Here is a 19,527-nt window from a genome sequence, read left to right as displayed (position 1 = left end):
GTTATGTTGCAACTGTGGTCATTTTGCATTTACTTATCAATTTGGTCATAGGTCATTTGATTTCCCCCTTTTTACGATGATATTAAAAATCTATAAGCAAATATGCATCAGTTTCTCACAATAGTTTGAACCACGTAATGTATGTTATTGCAGTTCTAAATTTCTCAAATATTTGTATTGTTATTCTTCCTAAGATGAACGGGCGCGCCTCTATGGTCTAGTAAACCCTACAAGAACGGGCCCTTAGTCACCTGTTATCCATCTTTTTTTAAGGGAGATCTGTTATCCATCTTGTTGAGAAAAAGTAGCACCCACACTGATTGCCCACATCATGAAGCCATGGCAAACTGTCATGCTTGTCTGTGTATCGCAAAGCTGAGAAATGCTGTGTAGATGGCTCTTTTCCAAACAGGTGAACCAAAATATAGTTATATGGATTGGGCATAATCCTTTTCTCTCTGTCCATAATTGAGTAGCAATAGATGAACGGGGCCGCCGGACAGCTGCTCTCTCCGGTCATGGAGACATCATCATGTCGCAGCCTTCAAAGCCATCAACCAAACATTCAACCTGTCCGGAGCTGCACCGCTGTGCTGAAGCTGAGAGAGACAATGCTAGAGTTTTCCGCGACAGGTCTGCCCCTTCGACGGTCATCAAAAGAGCATCTCAACCTAAACCCATTTTAAACGCTCAAGCGGACGGTCTCGGTCACGATATTTCGATCCAAACAGACACCTCAAATGAGTCTCAAACATTCGGATTGACTGGCACCCTTCATATCCACACAAAATATGGGACGGATATGGAGGCGTCCGGGCGCGTCTGCCACGTCGGACCCGACTCATGTTGGCCCACCTACTCCCACATATATTCCTCCCCATCTACTCGCCAGACCAAACTCTAGCCACTTCACTCCCCTCCCTCCACTCTCCTCCGCCTCCCAAGCTCCCGTCCGGCGATCTCCAACATGGCGGGCAGCGGATCCGAATCGTTCACCTCCAGATCCGTCGACCCCAAACTCATCCCACACGGCCCCGAGGAGGTGATGGCCGTTCCGCTTGCGCTCCGCCGCTCCCGGGAGGAAGCCCATGCGGGGCAGTGCTAAGACTCCTTTCCATCGGAAATCCATTGCGTCAACCCAAATGACGCATGGATCCTGCGCTAGGTGCGCCGTCGCTGCCTCACCAGAGGCGGTGCAGTGCGTCTAGCGTCCGAACGCGGTGACGGACGAGCAACCCCTCCGTTGGCGCGCCGAGGCCATGGATGCACCATGGACGTCCTCCGACGCAAACATGGCGCGGCGTGCCCGCCGTGCGAGGCGGCGGGCGCGGGAGGCGGCGGCAGCCCTTGCGGCGGTGAACGTCGGCGAGGCGGACTCGCATTCTCCGGCCCCCCGTATGATGCAGCAGCCCGGGCACCGCAACCACATCATGGTGGATGTCGCGGGCTCGTCCCAGGGCGGATCCATCATCGACCTGACGTCCACCGGCACCGTTCAGTTTCCGGGCTCCGACAAGGAAGAGTAGAGGGCATGGGAGACGGCAGTGCCTTGAGTCCTGTGCGCCGGCTCGTGTCCCATGCCCTACACTACCTTGCCGGCAACCGGACCAACACACTGGGGAGCGTAACCAGCCGCCGGACATGGGCATGGCGGAGTCGGATGAGCTCCGCTTAAAGATCGGTTTACTTTGTATTTAATAATATAGATTTGAGATTTCTAATTTGAGGTGTCCGGTTATAGAATCAAATATTTGAGGCGTGACCGGTCATTGTCCACGGACGCGCCTGATCGCGTCCGCGGGCGTTTGTCAAGTACGACTGTAGATGCTCTAATATCGCGGGAGTGGATCTTTATTATCGCCGCTTTGTGGCTTGTTTAAAGCTCCCAGGTTTGCAGTGAAACTAGTTTCGGATGATCCTCATGTGTATGCACAACATGGTATACGACTGCAGGACCATGTTCCCCAGAAGATGATGCCATCTCCTGGAAGCACCATCACGAATATTATCGGTTTTTCAGGGCTTGTTATTTTTTCAGATGCTTCTTGGATTATAGGTTCTGATGGCCGGCCGACACCTGCAGGACTAGGTATATTCATTTGGATGGGGAATGAAGTAAGTTGCTCTCAGCTTTGTATCTCGGCCGTTTCCCCACCAGTGACTTCAACCATTTTGGCTGAAGCTTTCAGTTTGATGCTCGCAACTCAAATTGCAGGACTGCTTCAGCTTCAGCATGCCACCTTTTTGCTACATTGGCAAAGGTTGCGGCAGCTCGAAGCCTGATTCTTGCACCTGGACACTGGACTATCAGGCCACAGCTAGCTTACATAGCAGCTTCTTCAGCTTTTGACTCATCAAGGATCTATCATATTCCCAGGAACTACAATTTTCAAGCAGATCATCAGGCAAAACTTGCACTAAAGCTTCAGGATAGAACATTTAGCTTCAGGTGCTTAGCTGCAGGCAATGATACATACCTCAATGCTCATGTAATGGCGCAATCTCCAGTGCTGCAATGCACATTTGTGCATGTACGTTGTTGCTAGATCAATAAAATAATTTGTGTTAAAAAAAACCGAAAAGACAAATCTTTTGCCTTGTTTCAGAAGAGAAAAAACTGAGAGCCACGCTGACCGGGAGTGAGATGGACACAATAGCCATTTTCAGTGATACCGCGCCATGTGCCAGCGGAGTATTTAGAAGCGCGTGACTTTTGGTTAAAGGAAGCAATAACAACACTACAACACTGTTTGGACGTCAGCAGACGTCTCTTTCTCGCCGGCTGGCGATAATAGCACTGTTTAACTGACAGTGATAGTGCGTCGCACAGTACGTTTTTTTCTGTTAATAATGTCTGAAGACATGGTCAGTCGTACGCTCGCTCGCCTCGTACCGGACGGACGGACGGACGGCGAGGTGGAAGAAAGCGACGAGTCGGTCGGTGCTGGTACAGTTGGATGATGAGTGCTTGGGTCGGGACCGGCCGGGCTGGCACGGCGGACATGGCGACGCTACAGCGAGGCCAGTTGAACCTCCGGCCGGATCGGATCAAGACCGATGGTACGTACACGCGCATGAAATCAATGCATGCAACGTAGGAGTACAAGTAGTGGAGTACTGCAAGAAGGAAGGAGCCTCCAGAAAAGTTTCATTTACGGCGCGGTCGGTCGCGGCGCCGAGCACGGCTGTGGCTTGCGGCAATGTACGAGACCGAGACCGGAACCGGAGCGACCCATGGAGAAGCTGGTGGCACGTACGTACGCACTCCACGTCGGCGCCCGGTGACGTGACCACCGGCGCGTCCCACACGCACGCGCGGCACCTGGCCCAACGGCAACCCGCCACCACGGCACCGCCTGACGTCGCCGCGCCACTCCGCGTCCACGTCCACGCGCTTCGCGCCGCCGCCTGATCCTCTCAGCACGTCTCCCGCGCTCCCTTCTTCCTCACGCGGATCGGTTACAACCACTGCTACTACTTCACCACGCGAACCGAAACACCACTCACACACGGACTCACCCGGGGACGGACGGACGGACAGCAACGCCTTACCGCGCGGTGGTCCCCGTCGCCCACGGGGCCCCGCGCGCCAGCGTGCCACAGGCAGCCCCACCCACCCACCGTCGCTCTCTGTCCGCCTCCCCCGGCCCCGCGCATCATTTCCTTTCCTGTCCCCGTCCCCTCGCTTCCAAGCTACTACCCCGAGCGAGCGAGAGCGCCACTTGACTCCAGCTAGCCTCCTCCTTCCTTCCCCATCCTTCCATCCTCGGCTTGCACATCGCATCACGTCACCGGAGCCAGCTACGGGCGCGTGGGACAGCATGGAGGGGGGCGGCGAGGGGAAGGGCCGGGCGGCGCCGGCGGCGGGGGGAGGGTTCGGCGGGTACGAGTCGGCCGGGGACCGCAAGTGGTGGCCCTGGCTCGTGCCCACCGTCATCGTCGCCTGCGTCGCCGTCTTCGTCGTCGAGATGTGGGTCAACGACTGCCCCAGGCACGGCAGTGCGCTCGGCGGCGGCTGCGTCGCGGGCTTCCTCCGCCGCTTCTCCTTCCAGCCGCTCCGCGAGAACCCGCTCCTCGGGCCCTCCTCCACCACGTACGCCTCGGCTTCCCCCCTCTCCCTTCTCCCTTCTGCGTCGTCGAATTGTGCTCGGGGTTGGGCGGTGCTCTACTTTCTTGGGTGTGCTTGAGGTGAAATTGGGCGCACAGATTTGGGGATTCATCTTCAGATTGGTTGTTTTATCCGCGCTCGTAGTTGATTCGTTGGCAGAACATGGATTTCGTTTTGCTGGTTCTTGCAAGTGAAGTGAAGCTCGCACCATGAAGCTGCCAATTCTGTTGCTCTGAACTCTGTAGCAAGTGTTACTGGACAGAGGATATCTCTGGACTTTCCTCCGTCTGCTGTGAGGAAATCAGAAATGTTCTCTGAACTTCCGCTTCTGAATTCAGATGCCTTTTCCTCTTTTGGAAGTTCGGGAGACAGGGGATTCTTCTGTCATGTGGTGGCGACACTTCAGATCTCTCTCTCTCTCTCTCTCTCTCTCTCTCTCTCTCTCTCTCTCTCTCTCTCTCTCTCTCTCTCTCTCTCTCTCTCTCTCTCCAGTGGCTTGAAATGGTCTGAACGTGCACAATTCAACATGATTCAGTTGTTCAATGCACTCCACTGTTTAGTTCACCCTGCAGTTCGTCCATACAGTAGCTTCCACTTATTCGCAAAATAAAAAATAAAAAAAATACAGTAGCTTCCACCGCTACACAACGCAGACAGCTTAAGCTTTCTCTTCTTTGTTGTTTGTGCCAAAAATAGCTTTCTGAGACAGTCAGCGATGATATTTTCTACTACCTTTTGCTGGATTATAGCCGGTAATTAGGTGTCCACTTTGTGCTGCAGGCGTAGGATTCTGTGTTATTGTAGTCTAGTAGATGGATTTATGGAAACTGTTTTGACTTTTGCAAGTGATGTACTACTAATGCTAGACCATGTAGTTCTCTCATTGACAGTAGTGGCATGCCCGCTTATTTTAATTGCAACTTGCCATGTTGTAGTATCTATCTCATGAGATTGCAGCTCAGTTACCAACCGTTGACAACAAAAGTTACATGTTTGGTTTGATTTGTGGAGTCAGTCTAGATTATATTTATCTCACTGAGATACTGTAGGAAGGGTACATACAAGATGATAAGGTTAACGGCTTTGCTCTGTCTTGCAGTTTGGGGAAAATGGGAGCTCTTGACTGGAACAAAGTTGTCCATCAGCACCAAGGGTGGCGTCTCATTAGCTGCATCTGGCTCCATGCTGGCCTAATCCATTTGGTTGTGAACATGCTAAGTCTGCTGTTTATTGGGATTCGTCTTGAGCAGCAATTTGGGTTCGGTAAGCTTCTAACAATGCTGTGTGAATCAGTGTGACTATCATCATTTGGGGGATATTATGATAGTCTTTCTACACGTCAACAAAACTCGTCTGAATGTCTATCTGCTGCAACTCATAGCATTTTAGTTACCCTGGAACTGGTTTCTATTTTGCAAGTTGAGCTAGTTTAATTGCTGAGGTGTTGACAGTATGCTTAAATCTTACTACTTCAATTATGTTACTAATATTCAATGTAGATCGAATATTTTTTATTATCAGCATGTTCATATATTGCACATGGCTAAATAACGTGTGCACTGACACTAGTTCTTTTACTTGCAAGTTCGCATTGGCGCTATCTATCTACTGTCTGGTTTCGGCGGCAGCGTAATGTCCGCACTTTTCCTACGGAATAACTACATCTCTGTTGGTGCATCTGGAGCTTTATTTGGGCTGCTTGGATCTATGCTTTCTGAGCTGCTTATGAACTGGACAATTTATTCCAACAAGGTGAGAAAGAGAAAGAAACACGCATACATTTTCTTCTATCCAGCTGCCTGAACACTCTTTTGCTTATCGAGTTGATGTGCTATTGCAGGTTGCAGCCATAATAACTCTTCTGTTTATAATTGCGATCAACGTGGCGATCGGGATACTACCGCATGCTGATAACTTTGCTCATATTGGTGGATTCTTGACGGGGTTCCTTTTGGGGTTCGTTCTGCTGGCTAGGCCACAATTCGGTTGGTTGGAACGCAGCGAGCTACCCCATACTAATCAGCCTCCTAAGTACAAACCATACCAATATGTCCTGTGGGTTGTGGCACTCGTCTTGCTGCTTGTCGGGTAAGTCTGACAAATTCACACAGACAGTTGGGTATATTCGATGGATGGTTCTGAACTTACACTGAACATCATCAAGACCGAGTTATATGATTCAAATTTGTGCTAATGGAAGACATGAAATGAATCTGATACCAACAACTTGTGTTACAGGTTCACGCTTTCGTTGGTGATGCTCTTCAAAGGCAAGAACGGGAATGACGGCTGCCACTGGTGCCACTACCTGAACTGCGTGCCGACGTCGAGGTGGAAGTGCGATACCTAGGCGGTCCCTTCTTTCGGTTTTCGACGAAAACGCGTAGTGTTGAGAGGACCATTTTCATGCTTGTATGTTTGTAGATAGGAACTGTGGTGTTAATTAAGTTTGTTCGTTAGCGAATTCTGTAAATTTGTTTGCCAGGTCCTGTAAGTTTGTAATTCGAGCACCTCTCCAGTGATTTCATGCGTGTTTTTGTGTAAGAGGCCGTATCGTTTTGATCCTTGCTTTTGCGTTGGTCCGGCAGCCGATTCGACGATTCGTGTGGCGCTTGACGCGCTATGTAACGTATAATAAGTAACGCTGTTGAAATGGTAACATCCAGAGCCGTCCTAGCTCAGTGGTAGAGCGCGTGGCTTTTAACCACGTGGCCGTGGGTTCGATCCCCACGGACGGCGTTATGCTTTTTTTTGCTTTTTAACCACGTTTTTGTTGAGCAAACCAGGGAGAAGATTCATAGATTAGCACGTCTATATTGATTCTATTATCCGTAATTTTTTGGACTAAACACGAACAAACCTAAGCTCTCATGAAATAGACTGAATCAATCAGCCAACAACGACATAAGACTGTTTTGCTTTCCATCAGGATTTTGAACAATCGGCCTAGACAGAAGATCTGCGTTGTGAGAGAAGATCTCTCTAGGCTAACACGTTTAGCTTTTTTGTTTTCGAGCCAATCAGCCTAGAGAGAAGATTCGCACGTTCTGTATGAGAGCAAATTAGACTGAGTACTCAATTAGACTTGAATCAACCAAGCACGCCACGTGAATGACATCCGCACTTGCAATATTTATACTACTTCAAAGAGGATAATTATTATTTATGTTTCTTTACAAAAACAGAGGATAAACATAGGCCACAATACAGGCAAAGCAACCAAACTATACATAAAGGCCCTGTTTGGTTCGGCTGTGGATTTCTAAAAGTAGCTGTGAAAAATCTGTTGTGGAAAAACAGCTATGGAAAATCTGATGTGAAAAAGACGTAGGTCATTTGTCAAACCAGCTGATATAGCTTTTTCAGATTTTGGCCCGCATCGGAATTAGATTTTCAAAAGCACGTCCTGGGCTGCTTCCGCTTTTGGTTCAGATTTTGGCAACGGATTTCTGGAATCGGATTCTGCTAGGTTTGCCCTTTGGTTCAGATTCTGCTGCGCGGCAGCGGAATCCGTCGATAAAAGCTGAACCAAACAGGGTAGTATAACAACAACCAGTATGCTGCCGATTCTCTAGTGCGATTCGTCGTAGAAGAACTAGCAAACAACGACCCTTGTTTGGGTTTGGGCAGCGCTTCGACTGAAATAGGCGATCAAAGTAAACAACAAATAAATTCCACCATAATTGGCTTATTGCATGTTCTTTCTTTCTTATTTCTTCAACCAAATTGCCATCTCCTTTGTTAACTTCTCCATTGCTGGTTTTGGTAGTAAGATCGATACCACGGTTGAGTCCTCGCCATCTTTATTCTTACACTTCGTATGATAGCTTATCAACTTCGAAGTGAAATCCCCGGCATGCGGTGTGCCTGCAGCTGATACGTCTCCAACGTATCTACTTTTTCTCACGCTTTTCCTCTTGTTTTGGACTCTAATTTGCATGATTTGAATGAAACTAACCCCGGACTGACGCTGTTTTCAGCAGAACTACATGGTGTTGTTTTTGTGCAGAAATAAAAGTTTTCGGAATGGAACGAAACTTTGCGAGGATTTTTTTATAACAATAATGAGAATTTTTGGAGCCAAGACCTGCCGGAGAGGGGCACCTGGGTGGGCACAACCCACCAGGGCGCCCCCCTCTCCTGGCGCGCCCAGGTGGGTTGTACCCACCTGGTGGCCCCGCTGATGACCCCCCTGATACTATAAAATCACATATTTCCAGGAAAAAATCAGGGAGAAAAAATTATCGCGGTCCACGAGACGGAGCCGCCGCCAAGCCCTGTTCTTCCTCGGGAGGGCAGATCTGGAGTCCGTTTGGGGCTCCGGAGAGGGGGATCTTCGTCCTTCGTCATCACCAACCCTTCTCCATCGCAATTCCATGATGCTCCCCACCGGGAGTGAGTAATTCCTTCGCAGACTCGCTGGTCCATCATGTAATCGAGTTAGTTTTGTTAGGGCCTGATCCCTAGTATCCACTATATTCTTAGATTGATGTTGCTATGACTTTGCTATGCTTAATGCTTGTCACTTTGGGCCCGGGTGCCATGAACTCAGACCTGAACCGTTTATGAATTCATCATTATATCCATGTTTTAGATCCGATATTGCAAGTTATAGTCACCTACTACGGTTATGATCCGACAACCCCGGAGTGACAACAGCCGGGCCCACTCTGGGTGATGATCGTAGTTTGAGGATTTCATGTATTCCCTGTGTGTTAATGCTTTGTTCCGGTTCTCTATTAAAAGGAGGCCATAATATCCCTTAGTTTCCAATATGGACCCCTCTGCCACGGGAGGGTAGGACAAAAGATGTCATGCAAGTTCTTTTAATAAAGAACGTATGAATATTTACGGAATACATGCCTACATTACATCGATGAACTGGAGCTAGTGCCGTATCACCCTAGGTTATATCTGTCTCATGATGAATATCATCCAACAAGTCACCGATCCAATGCCTACGAATTTGTCCTATATTGATCTTGCTAAGTTACTACTGCTGCTGCTACTGTCACACTTGCTACAAATTACTGCTATCACTGTTACTGTTACTATTGCTGTTGTCACTACTATCAAAACTATCATATTATTGCGCTACTGATCACTTTGCTGCAGATAATTAATCTCCAGGTGTGGTTGAATTGACAACTCAGCTGCTAGTTGATACGTCTCCATCGTATCTACTTTTCCAAATACTTTTGCCCTTGTTTTGGACTCTAACTTGCATGATTGAATGGAACTAACCCAGACTGACGCTGTTTTCAGCAGAATTACCATGGTGTTATTTTTGTGCAGGAATAAAAGTTCTCGAAATGACCTGAAACTTCACAGAGAATATTTTTGGAATTTATAAAAAATACTCGTAAAAGAATCAAGACCAGGGGGCCCACACCCTGTCCACGAGCGTGGGGGGGGGGGGGCGCCCCCTGTCTCGTGGGCCCCCTGAGGCTCCACCGACCTCAACTCCAACTCTATATATTCACGTTCGGGGAGAAAAAAATCAGAGAGAAGGATTCAGCGCGTTTTACGATACGGAGCCGCCGCCAAGCCCTAATATCTCTCGGGAAGGCTGATTTGGAGTCCGTTCGGGGCTCCGGAGAGGGGAATCCGGCGCCGTCGTCATCATCAACCTTCCTCCATCACCAATTTCATGATGCTCACCGCCGTGCGTGAGTAATTCCATCGTAGGCTTGCTGGACGGTGATGGGTTGGATGAGATTTATCATGTAATCGAGTTAGTTTTGTTAGGGTTTGATCCCTAGTATCCACTATGTTCTGAGATTGATGTTGCTATGACTTTGCTATGCTTCACTAGGGCCCGAGTGCCATGATTTCAGATCTGAACCTATTATGTTTTCATGAATATATGTGAGTTCTTGATCCTATTATGCAAGTCAATAGTCACCTACTATGTGTTATGATCCGGTAACCCTGAAGTGACAATAATCAGGACCACTCCCAGTGATGACCGTAGTTTGAGGAGTTCATGTATCCACTATGTGTTAATGCTTTGGTCCGGTACTCTATTAAAAGGAGGCCTTAATATCCCTTAGTTTCCAATAGGACCCCGCTGCCACGGGAGGGTAGGACAAAAGATGGCATGCAAGTTCTTTTCCAAAAGCACGTATGACTATATTCGGAATACATGCCTACATTACATTGATGAATTGGAGCTAGTTCTGTGTCACCCTATGTTATAAATGTTGCATGAGGAATCACATCCGACATAATTATCCATCACTGATCCAATGCCTATGAGCTTTTCACATATTGATCTTTGCTTAGTTACTTTTCCGTTGCCACTGTTACAATTACTACAAAAACTGCTACTGTTACTTTTGCCATCGTTACCGTTACTTCCATATTACTTTGCTACTAAATACCTTGCTGTAGACATTAAGTTTTCCAGGTGTGGTTGAATTGACAACTCAACTGCTAATATTGAGAATATTCTTTGGCTCCCCTTGTGTCGAATCGATAAATTTGGGTTGAATACTCTACCCTCGAAAACTATTGAGATCCCCTATACTTGTGGGTTATCAAGACTATTTTCTGGCGCCGTTGCCGGGGAGCATAGCTCTATTCTTTGAATCACTTGGGATTTATATCTGCTGATCACTATGAGGAACTTGAAAGACGAAAAAACCAAGATTTATCCCTCAACTACGAGGGGAGGTAAGGAACTGCCATCTAGCTCTGCACTTGATTCACCTTCTGTTATGAGTAAATTTGCGACACCTACACCTGTTATTGATTCTGATAGGTCGCATGTTATTGATGATGCCACTTCTGCTATGCATGATACTTATGATGAAACTACTTCTATGCTTGATACTACTGTGCCATTAGGTGAATTTCTTGATGAACAACTTGCTAGGGCTAGAGAGAATGAAATTATTGAAGCTGATAATATTGATGAAAGTGATGATGAAGATTCTCCCCCTAGATATGAACTGCCTGTTGTGCCTGAGGGTTATGTTATGGATGAAGAAACTGCTAGAGACTTTCTTGCTTGCAATGACAGATATGATCTTAAGAAATTATTAGCTAAGCTGAAAGAAAAATCTTTGAATGCTAGAATGAAATATGACCCTGCTTTTGCTACTTCACCTATCTGTATTTCCGATAAGGATTATGATTTCTCTGTCGATCCTGAGATAATTACTTTGGTTGAATCTGATCCTTTTTATGGCTATGAATCTGAAACTGTTGTGGCACATCTTACTTAATTAAATGATATAGCCACCCTATTCACTCCTGAGGAGAAAATTCGTTACTACTATATCCTTAAGCTATTTCCGTTCTCATTAAAGGGTGATGCTAAAATATGGTTTAATTCTCTTGATCCTGGTTGTGTGCGTAGTCCCCAGGATATGATTTATTACTTCTCTGCTAAATATTTCCCCGCTCATAAGAAACAAGCTTCTTTAAGGGAAATATATAATTATGTGCAAATTGAAGAAGAGAGTCTCCCACAAGCTTGGGGGAGGCTTCTCCAATTACTTAATGCTTTGCCTGATCATCCTCTCAAGAAAAATGAAATACTCGATATCTTTTATAATGGACTAACTGATGCTTCCAGAGACCACCTGGATAGTTGTGCTGGTTGTGTTTTCAGGGAAAGAACTGTTGATCAATCTGAATTGCTATTGAATAATATGTTGAGTAATGAAAATGATTGGACACTTCCTGAACCAACTCCTAAACCAAATCCGAAGAAAAGGGGTATTCTATTTCTCAGTCCTGAAGATATGCAAGAGGCAAAGAAATCTATGAAAGAAAAAGGTATTAAAGCTGGAGAAGTTAAGAATTTACCACCTATTGAAGAAATACATGGTCTTGATAACCCGACACAGGTAGTAAAGGTAAATTCTCTCTATAGATTTGATGAAGGTGATATCCCTCGTTATAAGTCTGCTAGCCAATGCTTAGATGAGTTTGATAATTTTATTGTTAAACAAGAAAACTTCAATGCTTATGTTGGTAGACAATTGAAACATAATGCTTATATGATTGAACACTTGAGTGATTATATGTCTAGAGTTAAAGGTGAACTTAAACTCATTAGTAAACATGCTTCTATGGTTACCAGTCAAGTAGAACAAGTGCTTAAAGCTCAAAATGATTTGCTCAATGAATTAAATAATAAGAAAAATGACAATGCTATTAGAGTTGTGACTAGAGGGGGTAGAATGACTCAGGAACCTTTGTATCCTGAGGGCCACCCTAAGAGAATTGAGCAAGATTCTCAGAGAACTAATGTTGATGCACCTAGTCCTTCTAAGAAGAAGAAAAAGAAAAACGATAGGACTTTGCATGCTTCTAGTGAACCTGTTGTTGACACACCTGATAATCCCAATGATATTTCTATTTCTGATGTTGAAACACAATCTGGTAATGAACATGAACCTAGTGATAATATCAATGATGATGTTCATGATGATGCTCAACCTAGCGATAACAATGATGTAGAGATTGAACCTGCTGTTGATCTTGATAACCCACAATCAAAGAATCAACGTTATGATAAGAGAGATTTCGTTGCTAGGAAGCACGGTAAAGAAAGAGAACCATGGGTTCAGAAACCCATGCCTTTTCCTCCTAAACCATCCAAGAAAAAGGATGATGAGGATTTTGAGCGCTTTGCTGAAATGATTAGACCTATCTTTTTGCGTATGCGCTTGACTGATATGCTTAAAATGAATCCTTATTCTAAGTATAAGAAGGATATTGTTACAAATAAAAGAAAGATACCGAAAGCTGAAATTTCCACCATGCTTGCTAATTATACTTTTAAGGGTGGAATACCAAAGAAACTAGGAGATCCAGGAGTACCAACTATACCATGCTCCATTAAAAGAAACTATGTTAAAACTGCTTTATATGATCTTGGAGCCGGTGTTAGTGTTTTTTTCGCGAATACGCAAAGCTTGCGTATCATTGCATTGATAGAAAGAGTAGAATGATTACAGAGAGGGGTACAACACATGGCACGAACGCACGCAGGCGTGAACATGGTGTCCAGAGCAGAGAGACAAGGGGTGCTCGGCCCGAATAGAGGAAAGATCACAACTAAACCTACCAAGCCCGAACCAAGAGCGGCAATACCGAACCAGCACAAATTCCAACATCGCCTAAGCCAGAACCTGGGGACACCACGAGCAAGCAAGATAGCGCCTTCAAGAAGGAAGTCGTCACCGAGACGTCGTCGCCATCCGATCCGGAAGAACCAGACCTAGGGTTTCCCCTGAGCTCGAAGAGGGGCACAACTGAGGGCCTTGACAGCGCCTCCAAGGAGGGAACGACATCCGTAGACGCCGCCGCTGCCAGCACCGGTATGCCGAGCAAGGATTTCTCCCAGGCCTCAGACTGAGCAAACCCATAGCCGGTGTTAGTGTTATGCCACTCTCTTTATATCGTAGACTTGATTTGAATAAGTTGACACCTACTGAAATATCTCTGCAAATGGCCGATAAATCAACTGCTATACCTGTCGGTATTTGTGAGGATGTGCCTGTTGTGGTTGTAAACGTTACTATTTTAACGGACTTTGTTATTCTTGATATTCCCGAGGATGGTAGTATGTCGATTATCCTTGGTAGAACCTTTTTGAATACTGAGGGGCTGTTATTGATTGCAACAAAGGCAATGCCACTTTTCATGTTAATGGTAATGAGCATACGGTACACTTTCTGAGGAAACAACCTCAAGTCCACAGTATCAATTCTATTGGAAAAGTCCAACAATTACTATTGGAGGTTTTGAATTTCCTCTTCCTACTATCAAAAAGAAATATGATATTCTTATTGTTTGGGACGTGCATATCCCCGTTGAGGTAACCTAGTGCTATTCAAAAATTCTCCGATTTCATGCGATTCGGAATGAGTTTGTTAACAAGACTTGATCAACCTTGTTAGTGGATTCCTTTTGATGAGCACGAGGTGGATGAAGTTAGAAAGCACAACCTTCTGTACCCTCCTTTTACTTTCTGTTATTTAGATTAAATAAAGCAAAAATAGTATTTTCTGTCTGTTTTCTGAATTATCCGTGCAATAAAAAATACTCTGAAAATAAAAGTTCTCCAAATGCCCTGAAATTGAAATAAGATTTTTTTTTAGAATATTTGAGAATATCTGGCACTGAGAACACACCAGAGGGGCAACCACCTGGCCACGAGGGTGCAGGGCGTGCCCTACCCCCTGGGCGCGCCCCTGCCTTGTGGGCCCCACGTGCCCCCTCTCCACTTATTCCTGCACCCACACACTTCGTCTTCCTCCAGAAAAAATCACCACACAGCTCAAACTCGTGTTCTAGCTCATTTTGCTGCGATTTTCGATCTCCTTGCTCAAAGCTCCATTCACAAAACTACTTTGGGGGATTGTTCTTCGGTATGTGACTCCTTCAATGGTCCAATTAGTTTTTTTTTCTAGTGCTTTATTTATTGCAAATTTTTGCTGCTGAGGTGACCCTATTCTTGAGCTTGCATGTTAAATTTTTATGGTCCCAAGTATTTCTAATGCATGATATAGCTTCTAGGCACTTGTGGGAGTAGTTGCTATCAATCTTGTTGAGTTTGGTTCACTTTTATTTTGAGTTACTAAAAAATTCAGAAATTTTCAGAAATTATTGAGAGGCTCTTCGAGCCGAAGCTCGAAGGATAAGCAAAGTGAAGAAGATAAGAAGCCCAAATATAATCTCCCTCGCACCGCGGAGGTTCGGCTGTGTGAATGGCCTTGTGATGAGTTCTTGAGAGAAGCCGGGATTCATGATGATTTTTATTACTTGGCTGAGAATGCGGGCCTCACCGACTTCCTCCACGACCAGCTCAAACAGTATCTCCTACTCACTAATATTTTTGTGCAAAATTTTCATTTCCATGCTAGGAGATCGCCACCTTCGGTGGATTTTTATTTATATGATGAGTTTAAGGAGATGTCACTTTATGATTTTTGTGTGGTCTGCAAGTTACCCTTTGCGGGCAGCATAGAGGAACCACATCGTAATGATGTGGAAGGGTTTATTGATATGATTGCTGTAGGGGAAACGAGGAAAGTTTCCGATGCAAGAATCACTAGCATACATTTTCCTGTTCTGCGTTACTTTGCAATATTTGCTAGTAGATGCTTAAGGTCGTGGGAACAGTGGAAACCTTAGTGCCCCTGATATTGTTATCTTGCGCCATGCCTTGTTTCGTGATGCTACTTTCAGTTTAGGCGCTATTGTTGCTAAACGGTTAAATCTGAACCGTACAAAGGGTCCCATCTTTGGAGGCATCTTTGCTTCGCGCCTTGCTCCATACATTAACATACCTATTAGGCATTATGAGAAATAGGAAAAGTTGCTGCCTCCTATTTTTCTAGACTATAAGAGTATGGTAGCACATGATTGTATTGTTAAAGATAAGAAGAAGATGCTTAAGTATAAATTGATATTTGATAAAAATTATTGTGAGATTATTACCTTGCCTGCGCCCTCTTTGTTTAACATATTTTCAGGCACGTACCTCATTTTGCCGGAGGCCGTTCATGCATACTTGAGCATGACACCTGCTCTAGAGGCTGAGCCGGAGCCACCACTTGACCCTTATCGGCAGTCTGTTTATCAGTGGGATCCGGAGGAGCTCGCTAACCAGTGGCACCCCAAGGATCCTCCTCAGTACACTGGAGAGGACCACTTTGATCCGTGGGCATAGACCAACTTAGGCCAAAAGCCTAAGCTTGGGGGAGTACACATTTCTCACCGACATTACATTCATGTTCACACACTCATGCCAGTTGCCGGTGCTCATATTAAGAAAAACCAAAAAGAATTTAGTTGTAGCTTTTAGATAGTTTACTTTCCATGCCTGTAGTAGTAATAACTAAAAGAAAACCCAAAAAGATTTCTCGTTCTTCTTTTGCTTGTTGGGAGCTTTCCCGTGTAAATAGTTTTTTTTCTTTTTTTTTTCTTTTCTTTGGAGGTCGAGAGGAGAAGACCATAATGAAAATGTTGAAGTGGCTCTTATATGTATTATTGTTGATTTAACCAAGAGCCCATATTGCCTTGTCTTCTCCCTTGTATTAAATGCTTGCAGATTCCAGCTTAGTCCAATGCACGTGCACTATTATTATTATCCACACTGTTCGGTCGTGCAAGTGAAAGGCAATAATGACGATATATGATGGACTAGTTGAGATGAGAGAAGCTGGTATGAACTCGACCTATCTTGTTGTTGTAAATATGACTAGTTCATCATTCCTGATTCAGCTTATTATGAATGAAACATATTTGCAATGACAATTAGAGATTATAGTTGCTCATGCCATGCTTAATTAGCTACGAGTTTATAATGGTTTACGTTGCGTGCCAACATGCTATTAAAATGGTTGTGATGTGGTATGATAGGGTGGTATCCTCCTTTGAATGATTCGAGTGGCTTGACTTGGCACATGTTCACACATGTAGTTGAGACAAAAGCAACATAGCCTCCACGATATTTATGTTCATGGTGAATTATATCCTACTCATGCTTGCATTCAGTGTTGATTAATTTTAATGCATGTTCATGACTGTTGTCGCTCTCTAGTTGGTCGCTTTCCAGTCTCCTTCTAGCCTTCACTTGTACTAAGCGGGAATACTGCTTGTGCATCCACTTCCATAAACCCCAAAGTTATTCCTTATGAATCCACCATACCTTCCTATAAGCGGTATCTACCTGCCGTTCCAAGTAAATTTGTATGTGCCAAACTCTAAACCTTCAAATGAAATTTTGTTTTGTATGCTCGAATAGCTCATGTATCAACTAGGGCTGTCTGTATCTTCCATGCTAGGCGGGTTATTCTCATGAGGAGTGGACTCCGCTCCTCACTCACGAGAAAATGGCCGGTAACCGGGATGCCCAGTCCCATGCTCAAATCAAAATAATTGCAAACAAAACTCCCTCAGGATTGTTGTTAGTTGGAGGCACCCGTTGTTTCAGGTAAGCAATGGATTGATGCTTGTTGGTGGTGGGGGAGTATAAACTTTACCATTCTGTTTGGGAACCGCCTATAATGTGTGTAACATGGAAGATATCGAGATCTCTCGGTTGTTATGTTGACAATGAAAGTATGCCACTCAAAATATTATTTATCTCTATTTCAAAACTCGAGCTCTGGCACCTCTACAAATCCCTGCTTCCCTCTGCGAAGGGCATATCTATTTACTTTTATGTTGAGTCATCATCCTCTTATTAAAAAGCACCAGTTGGAGAGAACCGCTGTCATTTGCATGCATTACTATTAGTTTACATTGAGTATGACTGTGACTGGATCTCTTTTACCATGAATTACAATGTCTACTTAGTCCTTGATCTTCAGAGGTGCTCTGCATTTATGTTTTGCGGTCTCAGAAAGGGCTGATGAGATACCATCTTGTTATATCATATTATGATTGTTTTGAGAAAGTGTTGTCATCTAGGATTTACTATTATTGCTCGCTAGTTGATTATGGCATTAATACGAGTAAACATGAGACCTAGATGTTATTGTGAACTAGATGACACCCCGCGCGTTGCTGCGGAAATTACGTGCTAAAAATAAAAATATCAATACAATAACTGAACATTTCTTCAAATATATGTCCAAATAACAAAACATTCTTTAGGAAACCAATGTTTGGGGGAAACCCGAAGCATAAATATTGATATGCATTAAAATACTGGTTCCTAGTAAAACACTGGTATCAATACAAAAAGTAAACTTCCATAGATAGTTAGATATCACGATCTGTTACACTTTTTATTAAATATATATGGATACAATGTTAGTTCGCCGGAAAACATGTGGTATCAACAAATGGGCATACTACACATAGATCAAAAACATGGCTCCACACAAAATACAAAGTACGATTAATTGAACACATCCTAGTAACACATAGGGTTTGAATGTTAGAGCTATACAGTCGGCAACCTGTATGGGAAAAGCATGATTTATTTTTCATATGAGTACACACACTAAAATGTTGGAAGGAAATGATTCTCGTCGTCCCTCTTGTAACCATGTCTCTTATAAGTTCTTGTAATAGCATGGAGACTGGAAGGAAACTGTAACAAAAGTACACACGCAAACATAGTGTGGTAGCAGAAAGGAGCAAATATATAATATGTACCGAGGAAAAATAGAAAACTATGTATCACATTAGCAAGCAACGTAGGGGTAATCAATGGAGAATTGCCTGTGAATTTGATGGTGACAGATTGAAACAGAGGAAAGCATAGCTAGTGACACACACGCTCGGTCAGTAACACAACATAGATGCAGGACCTTTGAGGCCAAATCAAGATACATCTATGTGCCTTAATAAACATGGTCATAAAACAATTTAGCATTCCTAATCTCTACCTAATTAATGTCAACCGTTGCCGGAGCAAAAAACAATGGCAATCCATCTTACAGTTCTTGGAAAAAGAGCAGCTCACTGATGTTCACCTTCCTCCACTTCTTTTCCCGCTTGCTCCATGAATAAGCGTTTGAGGGATTCTGTAGCGGGTAGTACCAAGAAGGCTTGGGGCTTGCAAAGAAAATAAAAAAATATATAAAGAGAATGAACCAATAGAGCCTGTTCAAAAATTAGCAAACAAAACATTTGAAGGGCAACAGAAAGGCATGAACGACCAGAACCTGATCCAAAAATACACCAACAAATATATTTAAGGACAAAAAATAGAGCTGCCAATAATAGCACTCGGCAACATCTGATTCTCCTCCTAAAATTTACATACTATATAAGAAAAGCATAATAGGTACTAAAATCTGAAAGTAAATCACATCAATGTTCTAAGTAGGGATAATTGGGTGCAGAGGAGATGCAGGAAATAACTGAGGGAAAGCAGACCGGCATAAGAAAGAGGGGCAACTTCAGGTTGCCTGCGGTGGTGCTTCAAATATCAATCTGCACTGGAGTTTGCTGCTACTCGATACCGCAGACTGCTACAACAATCAAATCCACCACAGACGGGTTGATTTGCGCTGACTGTGAATCAGCATACCCTTACCCAATCCCACCCATGGGCCATAGCTCCCTGCTAATGTAACCAAATGAACTCAGCAAGTCAGCATTCCTTAACCACTATCTAATCGAACTACATGAATATGACTCAAATCAAATTAGCTGGTGTGTTAAGAAAAAATTTGGAAAATAGGAAGGTAGAAGATGAGCAGTAGAGGAGTGGGCATCGTTGGTTGAAATACCTGGCCAGGGTCTCCACCCACCAATTTCTCTCGTAGTCTGAAAGGAAGCCAACACAGGACTGCTGTAAATTAGATCAGACTGGATACAACTGGAACCAAACTCCACCAGTTCCCAACAGACGTTGGATTTAGCTTCCCCGGAACAGAGAGAGGAGGACGACCACCAGCATCTCAACGACGCTACAGGGTGCCACATAGATTCAATGC

The 19,527-nt window shown here is 44.5% G+C and overlaps 1 protein-coding gene, 1 non-coding gene and 1 pseudogene across 2 annotated transcripts; 2 read left to right on the top strand and 1 right to left on the bottom strand.

The window, feature by feature from the left end:
* Window positions 1-3,542: 3,542 nt before the first annotated feature.
* On the top strand, window positions 3,543-6,652 carry LOC109753685 (RHOMBOID-like protein 2). The gene is made up of 5 exons (XM_020312602.3): window positions 3,543-4,093; window positions 5,208-5,371; window positions 5,694-5,860; window positions 5,949-6,196; window positions 6,347-6,652. Exons 1-5 carry the CDS (start codon window positions 3,822-3,824, stop codon window positions 6,456-6,458), a joined length of 963 nt encoding a protein of 320 aa, XP_020168191.1. The 5' UTR covers window positions 3,543-3,821; the 3' UTR covers window positions 6,459-6,652.
* A 123-nt stretch (window positions 6,653-6,775) lies between these two features.
* Window positions 6,776-6,847, top strand: TRNAK-UUU (transfer RNA lysine (anticodon UUU)). The gene has a single exon. It is a non-coding gene; the product is annotated as a tRNA-Lys (tRNA).
* An 899-nt stretch (window positions 6,848-7,746) lies between these two features.
* Window positions 7,747-19,527, bottom strand: part of LOC109753689 (acyl transferase 1-like) — a 138,563-nt pseudogene continuing 126,782 nt past the window's right edge.

The sequence above is a fragment of the Aegilops tauschii genome, chromosome 5, assembly GCF_002575655.3.
Source record: "Aegilops tauschii subsp. strangulata cultivar AL8/78 chromosome 5, Aet v6.0, whole genome shotgun sequence".
NCBI classification, from domain to species: domain Eukaryota; kingdom Viridiplantae; phylum Streptophyta; class Magnoliopsida; order Poales; family Poaceae; genus Aegilops; species Aegilops tauschii.
Note: the sequence above shows the minus strand (reverse complement) of the source record. Positions and strands in the feature narration are given on the sequence as shown.

Bases quoted from the DNA above. Each gene is read 5' to 3' on its own strand.
- LOC109753685 (XM_020312602.3), top strand. From the start codon at position 3,822: ATGGAGGGGGGCGGCGAGGGGAAGGGCCGGGCGGCGCCGGCGGCGGGG. The intron at 5,372-5,693 runs GTAAGCTTCTAA...TTTACTTGCAAG, and splicing joins TGAGCAGCAATTTGGGTTCG to TTCGCATTGGCGCTATCTAT. The intron at 6,197-6,346 runs GTAAGTCTGACA...CTTGTGTTACAG, and splicing joins CTCGTCTTGCTGCTTGTCGG to GTTCACGCTTTCGTTGGTGA.